This window comes from Microcaecilia unicolor, chromosome 2 (genome assembly GCF_901765095.1).
Source record: "Microcaecilia unicolor chromosome 2, aMicUni1.1, whole genome shotgun sequence".
NCBI classification, from domain to species: domain Eukaryota; kingdom Metazoa; phylum Chordata; class Amphibia; order Gymnophiona; family Siphonopidae; genus Microcaecilia; species Microcaecilia unicolor.
In genome coordinates this window covers 201093418-201114173 of record NC_044032.1, presented here as the reverse complement: position 1 = coordinate 201114173, position 20756 = coordinate 201093418, and the positions used below count along the sequence as shown (strand labels likewise).

General features: G+C 43.6%; 1 protein-coding gene across 1 annotated transcript in view; it reads right to left on the bottom strand.

Moving 5' to 3' along the window:
• Positions 1-20756, bottom strand: part of LOC115463266 (contactin-associated protein-like 4) — a 1024538-nt gene that overhangs the window by 585698 nt on the left and 418084 nt on the right. Inside the window, 1 exon segment of the mRNA XM_030193620.1 lies at positions 14519-14659. Within this exon segment, the coding sequence (XP_030049480.1) occupies positions 14519-14659 (141 nt within the window).

Sequence of the window (20756 nt, the reverse complement as noted above, 5' to 3'; positions counted from 1 at the left end):
CTGCATACTGCTGCCAGGGAGGTGGGTATGACATTTGAGGGTGAAAATAAAAAGTTGTGAAACATCATTTTTTTTGTGGTGGGAGGGAGTTACTGACCACTGGGGGAGTCAGGGGAGGTCATCCCCGATTCCCTCTGGTGGTAATCTGGTCATTTAGGGCACTTTTTGGGGCCTAATTCGTGAAAAAACAGGGTCCAGGAAAAGTGCCCTAAATTCTAGCTACAAACGCATACTTTTTTTCCATTATCGGCGAAAGGCACCCATCTCTCCTCGACCGATAACCACACCCCGGTTCCACCTTCGCCACGCCTCCGACACGCCCCCGTCAACTTTGTACGCTTCCGCGATGGAGTGCAGTTGAAAACGTCCAAAATCGGCTTTCCATTATACCGATTTATTCGTTTTTGTGAGATAAACGTCTATCTCCCGATTTGGGTCGAAATCTAGGCATTTTTCTCTTTCAGTTATAAGGTGGATAGTCTATGGAACTCACAGACACAAGAGTGCACAGAAGACTATGACTGATTACTTCAAGTAGGCCTAACGTCAGTTAACGGAGACTGTATAACATCAGTTAACGGAGACTGTATACTGTACATATAATAAACAGTACTGTACGTATGTTTATCAGATGTCAAGCTTCTTTGAGTCACAACAGTTAAGTGCACAATCCAGTTAACTGCATGTATTTCTTTGGTCCCAGAACCTTGCACTTAAGCAGATTGCACTGTACATGTTTTTTTCTTATATTAACCTTTCACAAATTTAGCACCTCTTCTTTGCATAGATTTGACAACTTCTCACAATATGAAATAAACTTCCTTTGTTAAGCATACTTTATTTAGCAGCTCTGTTTCTTTCCTTCTTTATTTTATTTTTTTGTCTTATAAATTTTAACCAAAGTTGTGTTCTATTCTCTTTCAGACATCACCCTTAAGAATTCAGATGAGGATCAAGACACTGAAATATCAGGCACATACTCTATAACAACCTACTATTTCTAACCAGTGGTCAGTCCAACAGCCTATAAAGCAATTTTAAGCATGTTTCAGGTTTACAGATCCTAATTCTAGAGCAGGGCCCATCAGAGTTTCATCATTAAGTTGGTACAAGAGTTAAGCAGGTAATACACGTTCGCTCACATTTTCTTAGAAAAATATAGGCATTCCCTTGTAGCACCTATTCAGATTTAGGAAAAAAAAAACAATCAGATGTACTGAACATTGAACCTTGTATCTTTAAATAACAAGAGTTGTTTAGCAAAGTGTTTGCTGACTATGGAAAACTAAATTCTGGCAAGATCTTTCATGTAGGTTTGTCAGTAATTTTCACTTCTATTACTCAACCATCAGCTCATCTTATATGTCACACTTAATTAACATTCACATTAAGAGCACGATAATTATAGTGATGTCCTATGAAATTAAAGTTAGTTGCATTCATACACTGTACATCAGCTTCAATCACATTAATTTCCTTCAAACTGTAACCTACTTCTCTTACTTGAGCCCAAATTGTCCTTTCAGCACCATAGAAAGCTCCTTGCAAATGCTTTTCCCATGTATAAAGGTCGTTTTTACTGCAACCGTAAAAATTGCTTTTCTATTTTTTGTATTAATAGCCATGCAGTAATGCTGGCATTAGTGCATGCCATTTAAAAAAATAGTGCATGTGGACTTACCACTACCCATTTTGTAAGTAGTAAGAGCTCACATGCTATTCCTGCCCTAAGCAGTTAGTGTACAGTAATGTAGTTAACCTGATTAGTGCAGGAATGCCCACTCTCCACCCCAAACATGTCCCCACCCCCCAATATATTTTTTTGCATGTAGTTAGTGGGTGAGCATTTGCCACTTAATGCAGGAAACCTGAGCTTATCCCATGGTACACCATTTTAAGTTGCATTTGGTGCGTATTAACACCTAACACAGCTTAGTAAAAAAGCATCTTTGATCTCTAAAAATCATGACAAAAACACTTGGTGCTGAAGACCAGTAACAAAGCTGCCATCCCTTTAATGCATAGTCCCAACTGCCAAGTGTCTCTCAACTTAATGCTCCTTCTAAGTGCTTTCCACTTTCAGCACTAGCCTCTGCTGGGCTGTCTGGCTCTGAGCAGAGGAAGTGCTTCTGCAGCTAGACCAGGGCTTTAGTTTTCCCACTGCTTCCTTTCAGTGAAGCACCATGTCCCTGTAGTAGCCACCCCGCAGCTCTCCACTCCTGAATCAAGTTGCCAGTGTCTCCAAGAGCAGAAGGTTCACCATTGTCCCAATGCTTTCAGTTCCCGCTGGTTTCTCTTCCTACCCAGTATTGACAGCTGCTGCATGTATTCAAGTCCCCCTCATGTGCGCCTTGACAGCTTCACTTTCTCCGTCCTTGCCTGCCTGGTTCCAGCACTGATAAGTCATGCAGCAAACCCCTGCCACAGCCACCTCAATTACAAACTCCCATTGTACCATAGCTTGCAAGTGCTGTGTTCTTCAGTACACCAGTCATCTGTCCCTCTATATTGAAGCCTTTTTGTACAACATCACACCTACTACAAGCCATTCCACTGTGCTTCTACCTGAACCTTTCTACCTCCTTCAGTCACCTGCCATAGCCAGCTTTTTCATTGTTTTTTCTGGACTGTCTGCTTGCTGGTCTCAGCTCTCCAGCACAGCTTTGGTTCCTAAAACCATCATTCCCCCCTCCCCCCATACCAGCTCCTCTTCCCCCCAACAGGGACACCAGTACAAGTTGTCTTTTATTATGTGCCCCTTTACATTTAGACCCCTTATATTCTTTCTTGCATACTATTATTTTCCTATCCAGTACTAGGTAATGAATTGTTTTGCATCTTATTACCTCATTAGCATAGCTTTTGCATTAAAACTCTCACGAGCTAATTAAAAAGCATTAAAAGTGCTGTTAAAGTGCATAAACTAGATTGTCGACAATACCAGCCCTTTTTAACGTGCTTTAACATCTGCCAAAGTAACAGACCGGTACATTGGTCTCTTGTTCTGCCTGGGGCTGCTTAATTTTGCACAGTGACTTTTATTGCCAAATCCTGTCTTGTAAGAATAGTTTCTTGCTAATATGAACAGAAAATATTTACCAGAGCATTTTTATAGCAAATCTATTTATGAAATTGTTAAACCAAAAAAGAAAAAAAAACAACCAAATAAATAAATGTGCATATTTCCTTTCAAATTCAGTATAGAGTAAATGACTTGTTATTGGTCATGAGATGGCAGAACATTCATTACACTGAGATCTATGCTGCAAATTCATTAGAAGGCAAAATAACGTTTACTTTATTAAAACAAAAATGACTCCGTGTGTGTGACTACAGAAAGAAGAATGGGAAGCTGAACTGACCCACACTGAAAAAGCAATCATGAGACTAATTGAGCTTGTTAAAAGTCAAATGCTTTGCCATCTGTAGGCCCCTTTCATATCATTTGGACAGCTGCCTGACACTCGTAACAAACTAGCAGACTGCCGACTTAACAATGATTTTCAGGGGGCATAGGCAATTTAAACCCTATGTCCATTGGACATTACTTAACATTTCCTTCCTTAAAAATGCATGTCAGCTGTTTTCAAATTGCAAATACTAATAGATATGGAAGATGATGGCAGATAAGGAACAGAAGGTACATCTATTTTGCTTTAGGGAATTATTCTTCCAATAATCTATTGCAAAATATAAGTGAATTATAATATTTAAAAAGGTTGTTTGTTAAAAGTGCAAGTATTGCTTTTCTTATCAACATCTAAAATTTTATTCTGCTTCAGACTCTCAATCTAGAAATTTAAAAACATTTAGGTCAATATTCAAAAGCACACATGTCACTGCCCAGGATATTCAGAGGCAGTGTCCAGATCGCTCCTCTGTATATCTTTTATACACTGTCTCAGCACTATCTGGATAGTGTCAGGACAGAGCATCAGTGGAACCAGGGCAGTCCCAGAACTTTCTGGATAGGGGTGATATTGAGAGGTGTAGTTATCAATGTGAGCTACCATTTTATCCAATGAAACCTAGTTACTAATAACTTGTGGTTAAAAGTAAAATAACGTCTTAACCATAGCCCATGTTGATAACTTCCTCCCTTATCTGAATAACTGACTAACTTAGGACAGCAAAGAGGTGTTCTAAGTTATCCGATTAGGATATTTGGGAAGTGGATTGGATATCGCTGCTCTCTAGATACGTTTCAGTATTGACTGCATTATCCAGATATTCAGTGATGGCCACTATTTAAGCATGTGAAAGGAAATTCTGTAACTGGGAACCAAGAGTTGCACACCACTTGTGCACAGAAACATACACAAATAAGTATTGTTTACAGCAAAATGACTATGCATTAATCTATAAGGACACATGTAGATGGCATTGTGTATAAACATAAGGGTGTGCTCACATGGGTAGAGCATGGGAGGGGTTTTGGCAGTGCTGCCACTTACAGAATACAGTAAGAATGACATTCTATAAATGGTGCTGAAAAATTCTGGGTAGAGCGCTATTCTATAACGGCACTCCGGGTTGAGAGCTTAGAATCCATTTCCATGCCAAATGTTGGGCACCAGTATGTACACCAGCTGAAACTTGGTGTAAGTGCCGGTGCCTGACTCCAGACATTTTGGTGCAGAAATGGGGCTATTCTATAAATTTGTGCACAACTTTGAGGAATGCCCCTCCCACTCCTCTGGCTACTCTCCCTTTTGAGTTGTGTGCTAGGGAATTTAGGTGCTCAGGATTATAGAATACGGTGTGGGGAGATGCATGCGCAAATTTCAATGATTGGCAATTAACTGCAATAATTGATTAACATCAATTAATTGGATCATAAGCCAATTTTGGCACCAAAATCTCAGTGCCATATATAGAATCCGGCGGTAAGTCACATGGACACTTGCCATATTTAGGTACCCACTTAGGTGTAATTATGTGTATACGCTAATATTCTAGCACAAAGAGAGAAGAACCAACTCCCATGGACATAAATAACACACAGAAAGAGAAGTAAACTAAGAAGATGAGACTAAAGAGTCTGGAGCTCCCGTGCCACAAAAAATGTATCGCAGTATCCAAATGTATCAGTTCCAATGACCCAATACGACCATATTTCGGCTTTATTTGTATGCACTAGAAGCCCAAAAAAGTTGACAACATACAGTGATGTGAAAATGTTCATTCCCCTCCTCTTGACTTTCCCTATTATTACATACATATCACACTGAATAATTTCTGATGTTTAAACAAAAATAACAAACGGAATCTCAGTAAACACATAACACAATGTTTAAATTATAACTTCATTTATTTAAGGAACAAAGTATTTTCAACACCCATATCACCCATGTGAAAAAGTTATTGCCACCTTAGTCAATCAACCAATTAACCAAATTTAATTAGATTCAGCTGACTGAACACAGCCAGACTTGATTGCAGCCAGCCCTGTTGAATTTAAATCTCTCTATGTAAGTGAAGTAATCACCACAGAGATATTACAAGAACGCTATGCCATGATCTAAGAAAGTTCCAGAAGAGATGAGAACAAATGTTGTTGAAAGAGTTACAAATGTAAGTCTGGAAAGAGTTACAAAGCCATTTCTAAACGTTCTGGAACTTCAATAAACTACAGTCAGAACCTTTATCTCCAAATGGAGAAGACTTGGAACAGTAATGAATCTTCCTAGGACTGGACGGCCTGCCAAAATTACTCCAAAGTGCATTGAAAGTGGCCTTAGCATGGTTTAACATGAGATTTTTCCACATGCTAAACCCAGATTTAACTCAGCACATTCTAGACTTTATAGACAATAAGTTTTTTGCAGGTCATGTGTTTAATGCAGCCATTAGAACGTGCACAACCTGATGGGGTTAATGCAGGAGCACTTACTACTTCCTATTTAGGAGGTATTAGGTGCTCTTGAGTTAATCCTGCATTATCCAGTATGTGCATACTAAACATAACACCCTAGCCATATAGGACTAAATTCTACAAATAATGCCGAAAACGACACTGCCAAAAAAAGTGCTAAGCACTATTCTATAAATGGCGCTCAAAGTTAGGTGCCATTTATAGAATAGTGCTTAGTGCTGGGAACCATGACTACATTTAAGCATGACCATTTACACCAACAAAACCTTGGTGTAAATATTGGTGCAGATCGTCCTTATTCTATAACACTGCGCCTAAATTGCTGGAATACCCTGATCTGCCTATGACTCTGCCATGGCCATGCCCTGTTTTGATCAGCAAGTAAATTTTTGCACATAGCTATTAAGTCCAATTAGAACCAATAATTGATAGGGCCCAATTATCAATGCTAATTGACTCATTATTCAATTAAATTGCTCATGCAAATTGGGCACATGCCCAAATGTGTGTGCACAACTTAAAGTGCCATTTATAGAATTTTGGGGGATAGTGCAGGAATGCCCAGTCTCCACCCATGACACTTCCACATACAAAACTATTCTTTGAAAAATGAGTTACTGCACAACAACAGGGAAATTACTGCAAAATACTTTAATGCATTTTGCAATAAGCCTTTCCTTGCGCGCTAACCATGCGTTAAGGCTTAATGCCCTTTAGTCAAAGGGCCCCTTTGTTCCTTAAACAAATGACGTAATCATTTAAAAACTGTGTTATATATTTAATCAGATTCCATGTGTAAATATTAAATTTAACTGAAAACAATTCAGTGTGACATACATAGTAACATAGAAATGACAGCAGATAAAGACCTGAAGGGTCTATCCAGTCTGCCCAACAGTCACACTCATTAATTTATGATTAAACTAACAATGAATGTGATATAAAATATTTGATAACAGTCTTTATTTGGCATTTCTGGTACATAGACCACAGAAGCCCATCCAGCACTGCCCTTACGTTTCAACTACTGGAGTTGCTGACAAAGCCCACTCCAGCCTATCTGAATCCCTCTTGTCATTTGTGAAACAGGCTGTAAAAGTCTGCCGGCTTCTAGTATGCAATAATAGGGGGCAATGGGGAAGGGGGTTCACATCACTGTAGAATTAAAAATAACAAGTAAAAATACATACACTAATAACAGTAATAAAACTTAACAATAAAAAATATAATAAAAGCAACACAAGAAAAAAACAAACAAACTAAAAGAGGTCAACATTCTAAACATTAAGGACAAGTATCTTATTGATGTATATTAGTAAAAAATGCCAGAATATGGACTTAGTATAATTCTAACCTGTTTGGAAATAACATGCAATGCAGTCATAAATTCAGGTCTTCATAAATCACAGTGTCTGAAATTATCATGTAATTCCCAAGATAAAATTAGTGCTTACCTGATAATTTTCTTTCCATTAATCCCAACAGATCAATCCAGAGACTTGTGGGTTATGTCCCTCAACCAGCAGGTGGAGATAGAGAGAACTCCGAGGTTTGCTATATGTGGTTATGAGCAGCCAGCTTAACCTCAGTATGAACGTACCAAAGCAATGACCAGAACCCCAAGATATTACGAAGCACACTCTCCTGCCTCTTCCACTGTACCATAGCTCACGGCACGAACACAACTCCGCAATTTGTGCCAGTGCAATGGAAGCATTCCACCGCTTCCTAGTTGATACTGACTTTTTGTCCTGTTTTTTTTTTTTAATTTCCAACAGATCAAACAGAGAAACCTGAACCAAACCAAACAAACAAACAAACTCATGAACCTCACAGAATACTACCACCGGGGGGGGGGGGGGGGGGAGGGGGGGGCTCTGGATTGATCTGTTGGGACTAATGGAAAGAACATTATCAGGTAAGAACTAATTTTACCTTCCACTGTGTCCCACAGATCAGTCCAGAGACTTGTGGGATGTACCAAAGCAATCCTCAAGTAGGGTGGACCCTTCAGCCCCAGAGGACAAAACAGATGCCCCAAAAGTCGCATCCTGGCGCGCCACCACGTCCAAACGGTAATGCCTTGCAAACGTATGCACATATGCCTAAGTTGCCACTCTGCAAATCTCTTCCAATGGCACTAAACGACTCTCCGCAGAGGACATAGCTTGGGCCCTCGTAGAATGTGCCCGCACTAGAAGAGGAGGCGTCTTGCCCAGAACCAAGAAGGCGGAAACAATCGCCTCCCGAAGCCATCGTGCAACCATGGCCTTCAAGGCCATGCCCCCTTTATTATGACCTGCAAACAGCACACAAACAAGTGGTCCAACCAACGTAAATAATTTGTGGCCTCCAAATATTGGATAAGAACGCGTCTCACATCCAGACAACGCAAATCCCGGAAGTTGCCTGGGTAATCTGCCTTCTGGAAGGCTGGTAACATCAGAGACTGGTTCAAATGAAAGCGAGTCACCACTTTGGGAAAAATGCAGACCCCAGCCTCGGTGAAACAGAGAAAAGGATCCCTGCAAGATAAAGCTTGAAGCTCCGACACTCGCCTCACCTAAGCCATGGCCACAAGAAATGCTCCCTTCAAAGTAAGGTCCTTCAAGGATGCCTTAGGCAAAGGTTCAAACGGAGGACGCTGCATTGCCTGCAGGACTAAATTAAGACTCCACTCCAGAAGAACTGGGGACCACGGAGGACGAATGTGGTTAACACCCCAAAGAAACTGCACCACATCCGGATGTGAAGCCAAAGAGCGACCATGTAGGCGGCCCCTAAAACAAGCCAAAGCTGCCACTTGCACTTTCAAGGAGCTCAAGGAAAGAGTCTTATCCAGGCCATCCTGTAAAAAGGCTAGGATCGACTGAACCATAGCCGCCTCCACCAAAATTCCCGATGAAGAACACCACAAGACAAAGGTGCGCCACACCCATGCATAGGCCGAAGACGCAAAGCATTTCCATGCCTGTAGCATTGTAACTATGACTTTCTCAGAATAGCCTTTCTGCCTGAGACGTGCCCTTTCAAGAGCCATGCCGTAAGCCAAATGCAAGTGGGATTCTCCATGACTATGGGACCCTGGAACTAAAGGTCGGGGTGATCCGTCAAGCATAATGGCTTGTCGACCAATAAGCAGATGATATCTGCATACCAGGGCCATTTGGGCCAATTTGGAGTCACCAGGATCACCGGACCCAAATGTTGCACTATCTGCCCTATCACCCAGCCTATCATGGGCCACGGAGGGAACACGTACAGGAGTACTTCCGGCCAGAGCTGAGGGAGCGCATCTATGCCTTGGGACCCGTACTCTCTGCCCCTGCTGAAGAAGCTGGACACCTTGGAGTTGGAGCAGCACACCATCAGATTGAATGCTGGGACCCCTCACAGCGCCGTGATCTGATAGAACGCCTGCTGGGAAACCTCCCATTTCCCCGGATCCAGCTGATTCCGGCTGAGGAAGTCCACCTGAACATTCAGGGCTCCCGCAATGTGTGCTACCGACAGGAAGGTCAGGTGCCGCTCCACCCAAATGCAGAGAAGGGAGGGCTCCTTCGCTAGCTGAGCACTCCTGGTGCCTCCCTGTCTGTTCCTGAACTGCTGCCCACTTGGCCACAGCCTTGAAAGGAGACTCCAAGAAAAACTCTGCCAAAGAATGGGCAAATTCGAGCTTGTAACTGTCCTGAATAACCTCCAGGACCCATTCGACTGAAGTTACCCTGGCCCACTCCTCCCAAAAGTGGGACAGCCGCCCCCCAATTGGAGGAAGTAGATGGGCCAGGGCCCCTTCATTTCGTGCCTCTGGAACTCTGCTGACCTCGCGAAGCAGAGGGGGTGGGGCGACGGTCCCCCCAAAAGGGCTGCTGCCAGTGCTGGAAGTGAGGCCTCTGAAAAGAACCAGACCAACTTGGTCTGAAGTGCTTGGCCTCCTGGAAACGGGGGTGGACCGACCGTGAACTCATCTTATGCTTATCCTCTGTCAGTCGCTGGCCTTAGAGTCCCTGAGCTCCTTCACGATCTTTGCGAGATCCTCGCCAAAGAGGAGCTTACCCCGAAAAGGCAACCGAGCCAAGCGAGACTTACGAGGCGACATCCGGCGCCCAGTGCCTCAACCAAACCCAACACTGGGCGGTAACCACCAAGGAAACTTCCTTGGCCTAGGCACGAAGAATATCCTAAAGCAAATCCACCAGGTACACCAGGCCCGATTCCAAGGCCGGCAAGTAGTCAATCAGCTCGTCTGCAGAGGAAGTTTTCTGGACCCAGGAGAGACAAGCTCTTGCTGCTTATGACCTGCAAAAAGAGGCCTGAAGGCATAAGGACGCTATCAAAAAGGCCAACTTAAGAGAGGACTCCAGCTTCCGGTCCTGCGGATCCCGAAGGGTCGTGCCTCCCTCCACTGGCAACGTGATCTTCTTCATGGCCGCCTAATTAATGAATCCACATCCTCCAGATGCAGGGGATAAAGTGTCACCGTTGCCCGCGCTACCCTAAGGCGGTATCCAGTGTGTCCCACTGTGCTGCAATTAGGACCTTCATAGCCTCATGGATGTGAAAGAATGTAGAGAGACCCTTGGTCCCTGTCATAATGGAGGGAGCAGAACTCATCAAGGGAGCCACATTTGGAGAAGAAATATTTAAAATTTCCAGAGCCTGAACAATGAGAGAGGGGAGTTCGTCTTTATGGAACAGCCGTACCACTGTCGGGGCATCCCCTTCTCCCAACGGCAACTTCCCCTCCTCCAAAACCTCTGAAGCAACCTGTAGAGAATCCCCTGAAAGATGTCCCTCCTCTGTGTCAGAGGGACCAGAAATCTCATCCCCAGTGCCCAGGGGTTCTAACTGCGGCCTTTTTGGGAGACTAGAGAAGATAATAGGCTGGGATCCCTGAGGCAATCCAACATGGCAGCTGCTGGAGGCTCACCCGTGCTTTTTAACTGAAAAGCCCTGTACATTAAGCGCACGAACTCCGGAGAGAAAGGCAACATGGCAGAATCAACCCCTGATGAAGACAAGTTGGCCATAGCCCCCTCTGCCAAGCCTGCCGGTAGGGCGCCCTGCGTTCCTGCTGCCCCGGGACTCACCACATTGGAAGAAGAAAAAATGGCACCGGCAGAGGCGTGTGCTGAAATCCTAGGCGGTGTTGCTGCCAAGGTGGTGTCGGGCAAATCCAAGTTTTCCTCCACCGGCGCTCGAGTCGAGGGATCCGACAGCTGCCCGCCCTGAGAACCAGGCTTAACACAGACCTCGCAAGCTCTCAACGCTGCTCTGAGGTTCCCACACCGCGAGCATTGCTTTGCTGACTTGGACAGTGCTGACATGCTCGTCATTCAGCAGAAGTCGCAAAACTCAGCCCTCCCATGCACTGTTGACGCGGCCCCGGCCCAGCGTACCAGCAGTTGGTCTGAGAAAAAATAAGGTATTTCACGGCCCTAAATGTGCTCTTTTTTTTGTTTTACTTTACAGAAGAGGCAGGAGAGAATTGGAGCTGGTACCTTCAGACCCTGTGTCCCTAGACAAGGGAACTTGGGAGTCTGGTAGGGGGAGGCAGGGAGGGAACTGGCCCCACCAGGTATACCCCTAGCTAGAACTCAGTTCCTCAACCCCACGAAAGGCTCAACAGCACCCAAGGAAATGGGATAGGAGCCAGATCACTACAGAGCTGCACTGTTATGACCCTCCACCTGCTAAACAGAGAGAATACTGAGGTTAAGCTGGCTGCACATTACCATATATAGCAAACCTTTGTTTTCTCTCTATCTCCACCTGCTGGTTGAGGGGCATAACCCACAAGTCTCTGGATTGATCTGTGGGACGCAATGGAAGCAACAATTTGAAGTACATTGAAATGAGATAAAAACAGAATAAAACACATCAAACAATCATCTATAGAAGAACTCAAAAGCCTACAAAGAGTAGCTAAAGTGAAAATGTGGTATTTGAATAACACATGCCTCCCTATGGAATAACAAACTAAGGAGCTCTTTTACTAAAGTGTGATAAAATCTTGGCTTTACGTGTTGTAATGCAGGATTTTACCGTGCTATAAGCAGTACCTTCTGGGGCAAGCCCCCTTATTATTATTATTATTACTAGTAAAAAAAGGCCCGTTTCTTGCTGAAATGAAACGGGCGCTAGCAAGGTTTTTGGCGGAGTGTGTATGTTTGAGAGAGTGTCTGTGACAGTGACTGTGTGTGTGAGAGAGAGTGAATGTGCAAGTGTGTGTGTGTGAGACAGTGAGAGTGGGTGCAAGTGTGTCTGTGAGAGAGTGTGTGTTTATGTGAGAATGAGTGTGTGCGAGGGTGTGTGTGAGACAGTGAGTGTCCTTCGCTCTCCCCCTCTCAGGTTTGAGGATCCCCTACGCTGTGGTCTGAGGACCTCTCTTCCCACCCCCTGTCTGTGGTGTGAGGACCCCCGCTCTCTGTGCTGTGAGGACCCCCCTCTCTCTGTGGCTTGAGGGCCCCTGACCCGACCCCCCTCTATGGTCTTAGGGTCCCCCCTCCCCTGCCCCCCTGCATAGTTTACCTTCGATAGTCGATGCGGGTTGCCTGTACCAATGAATCTTCGTATTTAGCAGCAGTGGCAGGCTGGCTTCAGAGTAGGCTATAGTAGTGAAGTCAGGGGGTTAAAATAGGTTTTGTTGCAGGTTTTCGGTGTGGGCACGCGATTTGCAAGCCCCTTCCCCCCCCCCCCCCGGCGATATCACCCGACCCACTCCCCCCCCCCGGCGCATAACGAAGCCCCTCCCCCCGCCCACATGAACCCCCTCAGCACCTGCAAATGCTAACTCTGTGGCTGCTGCTGCTTCTCCTGTTCAGCAGCAGCAGCCAGAACATAAAGAAACATTTTTTTAAAAGTTGTTAAAAGTAAAACGCACCTCTGCAGCTGCTGCTCCTCTCCCCTCTGATGTTGCAGCGCTCCTCCAGGGTCTTCTCCAGGGGCAGCGACGTAAGGGGAGAGGAGGAGCGGCTGCAGAGACGTCAGCTGTCTGTTCTCTTTTTTTTGTTGTTGTTAGTGTGGGAGAGCAGGTCGGCGGTATTCGGGTCAGCTGGGCGGCAGGTTCGGGAGGGCGGCAATGTTGGGGCGGCGGTATTGTCCTCAACTGGGCGGTAGTTTCGGGAGGGCGGCAGTGTCGGGGCGGCGGTTTTCTGCTCAGCTGGGCGGCAGGGGTGGTTAGGTTACGCGGAGGGGGGCAGAGTGTGGGAGGGGCGTGAGGTGTAATAGGATAATAAAACTCACCCTCAACGTTTGCTCCGCCCTCGATGTCATGATGTTTGACGCGAGGGCGGGGCCTGGTGGCATGCTTTAATGTAACCATCAGCATGCAATACCTGCAGGAAATTAACATGGGACTACTTACTGCTTTCTATTTCGGAGGTGTAAAGTGCTCCTGCATTAACTCTTTGTTAGCCAGTTAATACTTGTAAAATATAACATACTAGTTGGATAACACATCCATACCCACTCTCCGCCCATGCCAGGCTCCCTCAGAGAAAAATTCAGATAAACATAGTGATGCACGGTTAATGCACAGTAACTGGCAAACTACTGCACAGCTCCTTAATGCATTTGTGTGGTAGCCTATTACCTTTCTCTAACTAGCTGCACGCCTTTCGACATTATGATCATATTATACCAATCCTTGCTGCTTTATAATGGTTACCAGTTTAGAAACAATGCAAATTTAAATTTTTTTATGAGATGGCTCCTGACTGCTTTTTGAAGAAGATCTCCAAATATGATCCTAATCGCCCATTACGTTCTCAAGGAGAAAGTCTTTCTGTCTTCCCATCAGTTAAATCATGCCATCTTGAATGAGTACGTTCTTGTGCTTACTCTTCTTCACTTGTCTCTCTCTGGAATAAGCTTCCTTCTTTTTGTAGATTTCTGGATGACTTAAGAGGGCTTAAAAATGGCTCAGGGTGCCTAAAGACACAGCCACACACTACCGCAGGCCACGTTTTACCACAGCTTTGTAAAAGGACCTCAGAGTTGGCTGCTATATCAGGAATTACACATAAAAGAGCCATGTTTCAATTATAAACATGTAATTGCAGCCAAATAAAGAGTGAAGCTCCAATTTTGTTTTCATTTAAAGCTTAAAAGAATACTTGAAGGGGAAGAGCTTTTGTGGCCTCAATCACTTATTTCAAGCCCTGGATGAAATTAGCATTTTACAAAAGTTTATCTGTGCCTCAGAAGAGGTGCAAAAGTCAATAGAAAATGGTTTCAAAATATATGTGTTTTTCCATTGGAAAATGGAACATACAATATAATTTTCACCCAGCCCCCCACACCTTTGAATCTGTGCATTCTAAGATCATTGTTTAGATGTACCAGTATATGCAATCAATGCATGCAAATGGAAATATTTACAGATGTACATGTTGTGGAAGGCTTCTAAAATGACCTCCTATGTAAGTTGTTATATTTTTAGACACACAGGTCTGTTCAGATGTGAGTTACATTTGAAGGTGAGACCAACAATTTATAGCCCTTGACAGCCCATGCACTTTATTATATCTTTATTTATTAAGAGTGGTGGATTCCATTAGCCTGGCTGATATGTCTTTCGGTAAAGAAAAAAAAAGTAAGATAATTATAAACATCTCATTTTATTCAGTTAGAAACTCTTACCGCAGTGAAGATTTGAGGTTTATATCTTTTGGCCAGATCAATAATATTCATTCCATTGTAATATAGATTCTCAAAACACCCATGAAAGTTCTTGTGTGGTGTTGCTGCTTTTCCTGGTACTGGGATTCCTCCAAAGCTGAGCTTAGAAAGAGAAGAAAAAAAATCAATAATACAGTTAAGTAATTTTCTGACCATCTTCTGAGATAATTGATGGCAATATTAATTATATCAAGCTGACATTCCGGACTAGTCAGGTTCATGAGTTTACAGCTTCACTCTTACACTTTGTGACACATAGGGCATGGGAATCAGTTTTGCACAGATAGGGCCAGATTCTATATAGTGTGCCTAGAGATCTGTGCAGAAATCTAGACATATTGTATAATAATGCACACAACTTAATTGGCTTAACAAGCCAATCAGCGTATTTAACAACCAATAATGAGCATTAATTGGCAATAATTATAACTTACATGCACAACTGGCTAAATGACTTCTGTAATAAACTGCACCTAAATTCTAAAGCGCGTAGTTAAAGAGGTGTGGCTATGGGCAGGGAAATGGGTTTTGCGTGGATGTTCCAAATAGAATATGGCCAACTGTATGTAAATCTATGTGCAGGGTTTTACACCACATTTTTGTTAGTGTAAATGGACGTGCATAGATTTAAGCACTGGGATATAATCTAAGTGTATTCTAAATACTGTGCATAAATCTAGGTACTGCTTATAGAATATGCTTAGGCAGAAATGTTTAATGCACAGATTTTTTGGGCACCATATTTAGAATTTGGCCCATGATGCACACAGATTTTTCTCAGAGAAAGAGTAAGGCATACTAGCAGTGATGTTAATGTGCCGCTTGATAAATATCCCATATGCAACACAGATGTGCTTTTTCTAATAACATGATAATCCTGATATAATAAAATGAATGTATTGCATAGAATGAAGGCAATTGTCAAAGTGATTATATAGGAATAAAATGTTTCACCCAAGTGAACAAGCTGTCTGAAAATTGCCCACCCTATACTGAAAGCTGGTAAAATAATGCAAAAAAAAAAAAAAAAAACACACACACACATTTTCTCTTAAATTCTAAAAATAGCTCTTAAAATTGCATGCACAAATTCAGGGGAAAGCATCTTTTAACTGAATGAGTTGATTAGCACTGATAATTGGGTGCTAATAAACAATTATCAGCACTAATTGGCATTCATTGAAATTTAAGCATGCATTGTTAGTCATGGAGATCTACACATAAATTTTACACATGGCTCCAGCAAGGGGGAGTGACAATGGGAGGGTCAAGGGCAGATCAGAGATGTTTCTACAATTTATGTGCGCTATTAGGCCCAGATTATCAAAAGCCCTGCGCTGTTCCAAACAGCGCCCTAAAAATAGCGCCGGGACAGCGCAGGGCTTTTCTGCATCGATGATCAAAGATGATGCATGCAAATTTAAGCAGCGCTATTATCTTTGATTATCATGTTTAAAGTGCGGGAGAATTGTGCTGAGCATGCGCTCAGCACAATCCTCCTGCACTTGTTTGACAGGTCTGGGCTGTCAAATGCCCAAACCTGTCAAACAGCATGCCAAACAATGAGGCAGCCGCGCAAACCGTCTCCCACCCTCCTGCCCAGCGATGGGGGGGGGGGGCTGGAGGTCCAGTGGGTTTCCAGCATCCCCACCCCCCCCGAACCCAATCCTTAAGTGGCCGCCTCCCGAAAAATGCTGTCCCCCCCAAAGCAAACGCGAATGGGGGGGCTGGAGGTTCGGAGGACCTCCGGTCCCCCCCCCCCCCCCATGTTCACGGAGGGCTGGAGATCCGGTGGGTCTCCAACACCTCCGAACCCATGCCTCCTCCCGAAAACAGTATCCTACCCTCCCACCCACCGACGGGGGGGGGGGGGGGCTGGAGGATCGGTGGGTCTCCAGCCCCCGAAACCCCCAGAAATCGTTGATTGGCTGCCTCCGGCCAAAGGAACTCCCATTGTGATCCATCGACGGCGATTCCCTTACATGGTCTGTAGCCCCGCCCAGCGCATCCCAGGATGCAATGGGCAGGGATGGGCGCCGCCATTTTGGGCGTCAACTGACTGGAAGAAGAGGGAGGCAGGCAGGCTGCATCCCTCCTCCAACAAAAGGTAGGGGGGCTGGGAGGGGGTGTCACGACACCAAAACACACCACGGACCACCATGGAATCTAAGGACAACGCTGGGGGGAGGATTTGGGGTAGGCTGGAGGTCCACCGGACCTCCAGCCTCCACCCCCATCCCCGTCGATGGATCACAGTGGTGGGAGGGTGGGACAGCATTTTTATGGGGGGGGGGGATCGTTGGGGGGACCGGAGGTCCTCCGGACCTCCAGCCCCCCATTCGCGTTTGCCTTGGGGGGGGAAGGGGGGCCTGCCAGCATGCAACTGCATGCTGGACAGGGCTCACCATTCCTCCCCAATGATCCACAAAATCTAACGCCAGCTTGGAGCTGGCGTTGATTTTGCTGCGGCCAGCGACCCAATCTTTGGCGCGCTGGTCGCTGATCATTGGGGATGAATGCGTTAAGCGCCAATTAGCATGCATTTGCAGGCTAATTGCGCTAGAAGCCCTGTATAGCATGCATTTGCATGCTACTTGAACTGAGAGCCCTCGAGTGCGCTATTTCAGGCGCTCGAGGGCTCTGATCATGGGTCAGCTGCAAACTCTGGCGCTAGTATGGTGTTAACAGCCTCTCCCGATAGAAATTAAAAAAAAAAAAAGAGTGGCACACATCCTTGCAATATATCCAGTTGCAAACTATGCCAAAACATTTCACAGGATCCCACAGTCATTTACAAAGGAAAAATATTCAACATAAAGTAATCCTTCACATGCTTATCTTCCAATGTAAACTATTTCATTCAATGTAAATAGTGTGACAAAGGGTGCTATATTGGAGAAACAAGCCAGACGCTAAAGAAGAGATTTAATTTACATAGACATCATATAAAAAACATAACAAAAATAGAGAAATATCTAACAAACAGTACCTCTCTCTATTAAACAACTTATAATACGGTATTTAAATATGTCAAGATAGTATTAAAATATTTAAATGTGATTATTGGGCTCATTTTCAAAAGAGAAAAACATCCAAAAAATGGCATGTCTGCATTTCGATGTTTTTCTCACAAAAACGTCCAAACCAGTATTTTCAAAACCTATTTTTAGATGTTTTTCTCTGAAGTCCGCCAGAAGTGCATCCAAATCTCAAGAGGGAGTGCAAGGGGCCTGTTCAGGGCGGAATTTGGGCATTCCTAAGACTTAGACCTTTTTCAGCCACAATGGAACAAAACAAAATGTCCAGGAATAAAACTTAGACGTTTTGAGCTAGACCTGTTTTTATTACGAATAAGGCACAAAAAGGTGACATAAATAACCAGATGACCACTGAAGGGAATCAGGAATGACCTTCCCTTATTCCCCATAGTTTTGTTTGGTTTTGGGGAGCTGTTCCCAGGGACAAGGTTAGGTTAGAAATTGCAGCAGCATATACTCAAATCGTCAGCAACGCTTAGTGATTTTCCTTCAAAAGGTAGAAAAACTAGGTAATGCTTGACTAGCCTAGTAGTTTACACTTTGTTTTCTCAAATAAATATTGATTTTTTTTATAAAGACATTTGTAATCATGCTGGAACATATATGCAAAATCCATAGGCATGCCTGAATTTGCTGGTTTGACTTGCTTAGATTTTCAGTTCTAGTTGGTTGAGATTTTATGGTCTGCATAATGAGGAATGGACAAGAAGATTTCTCATATCTTAACTACCTCAGGGGCCCTTTTACAAAGTGTTGGTAAGCCCAATGCGGGCTTACCACACACTAACCCAGAACTACGACCGGCCCAACATGGGTGCCGGCGGTATTTCTGCCTTGAGTGCATGCCATTTTTAGTGGTATAGCATGGTGCTAAGGTAATCAGTGGGTGGCAGTAAGTGCTCCCACCACACGGTCACGTGGTAAGAGTAATCTTACCACATGGCCATTTTTTAGGGGCTTTTTACTTGCTGTGTTACAAAGGATCCCGGAACGCAGAAAAAACAGTCCCTTCTGCTACTGCAGGGCCCTTTTTCCTGCAGCTTAGTAAAAGGACCCCTCAATGTCATCTTTGAATGGACAACTTTTTCAGTATGCCTTATGAATCATCAGCCTACTAATCTCATTTTTTCTTTTAAATTGAGTTGCAGTTTTGTTTAATTGTACTTAATAACAATAAACAAGCATTATATTGAAAAAGAACACTCCTGATAATTGACTACACAAGAAAAACTAAAATAAAGAAAGAAAAATTAGAAGGTCCACCAATAACTAGTGAAATACTTCAATTCATGTCCTTGGGGAAAAGCAACTAAGCAGAAATTATACCCCCCACCTAATCTTAAGGTCTTATAAAAGATTCATTAAGGAATATACAAACTCCCCACTCCCCTATTATTTAAAAAGAAAACAAACATTCTGATAGCAATGTTAACATTTTCTAACAAAGTGGTAAGGGGCCCTTTTTCAAAGGTGCAAGAGAGCTAACGAGCGGGTAGCATGCACCCAATCGGCGGGCAATACTGCTGGGGTAGTGTGTGTGCCCGGCAGCAATTTCGATTTGTGCTTGTGCAACAAATCCCGTGGTAGAAAATAATTTTCTATTTTCTACCAGAAAGGGCATTCCTGGCGGTAACCAGCAGCAATAATTCAATCGACAATAAAAATACTAATCAATCCCATCCCCCTGCTCCCCACCCACTATTTGTATGTTTGTATGGCTCTTTCATTGCTGACTAATTTAGCTTAGCACAACTTGTGGCTTTCACATAGTTCACTTGCTCTCCACTTTTCATAAATGTTCTAGTTTTTCTTAAACTAATCTTTCTTTTCATGTTTCAGTGCTATAAGCTTCACCATTCTATGTGCCTATTTATTGTACTTTTACTATCACCAAATCCCACAGTGGTACTTCTTCCCATCACCAGCACTGCTATAACCAGCCGTGACACAATGCTCATGTATTGATTAAACATACATTTGGCATGTGTGGCAGTCCTATAGCTGGACTATTTAGCAGCCAAACTTATATTCTATTCAACAGGTGCATCCTCAGAATCTTCCCTAGTCAAGAATAAACAGAGTTCCAGAAGGCTTCTATTTTTAGTTACAACTACCACATATGACAAAAAGAGGGGCATTAAAAAAGTCTAATTAGAAAAAAACAGTCCTGCTCATAACATCCAGAACAAAAAAAATCTATCTCACAGCCATAATCAAACAGGACAAACATCTAGATTTCCTGTTTGATTATAGCTGTAAGATGGACATTGTTGCACTGAAAAGGTCCAGAATGAATAGCCATTTTCTAAAATGGAACTTCCAACTTTTGAATAACCAAAAAAACAGGGGCACAAACATCTGTCTGGCATCATTTTCAAAAATATAGCCACAGAGATGTGCTTGCAGAACAGAGAAGTAACCTAGTGGGTAGTGCAGTGGACTATAAACTGAGATTTATAGGTTCAAGCCCCACTATAACTCATTTTTTTGTAAATGTAATTCCTCCAGGACCTGAAAAATACCTACTGTACTTGAACGTATACCACTTCAATAACCTTCTTCTTCAATAATTTTCTTATCTGTCTTGGATTCTCTTTGTGGTGGGCTACTAAGCCCACTTTCCACTCCACTCCACTCCACTAGAGACCAGTAGTAACATCTGTCATATTGATGGACAGAACCGCCCCTGCCATCTGCCAGAAGCTCCCCCAGAGTAGTCTCACAGGAGTCCTGCAACACTCAACTAGTTTTTGCACTATTCAGCAGGAGTGAAAATAGAATCTACTGGGCTTATCAAAACTTCTCTTCCAAAGCCCAATCTCTGTCCCTGATCTGGCGGCATGGATACATCCTGGGGAAGAACTATACAAATGATTCCAGTGTTGCCTAACAAGATGAAGGAAGGGTCCTCACTATGGGGTTAGAAGTAACCCTCGGCTGACCTTTCCATTTAAGCATAGCAACAAAAAACAAACCCTCAAGGTAATGATAATTTTTGATTGAAACATGGAGCTCTTGCCATCTGATGCTAAATAGACACAATCCTGGGGTCCTTTGAGTTGGAGTTTTTATGTTTTTGATATATAGGTCAAATATCGGGGAGGTGGAGAGATCATAAAAATGGAACAGTTAAGTTGGCTAGTTTTCTAAGGTTGCATTCT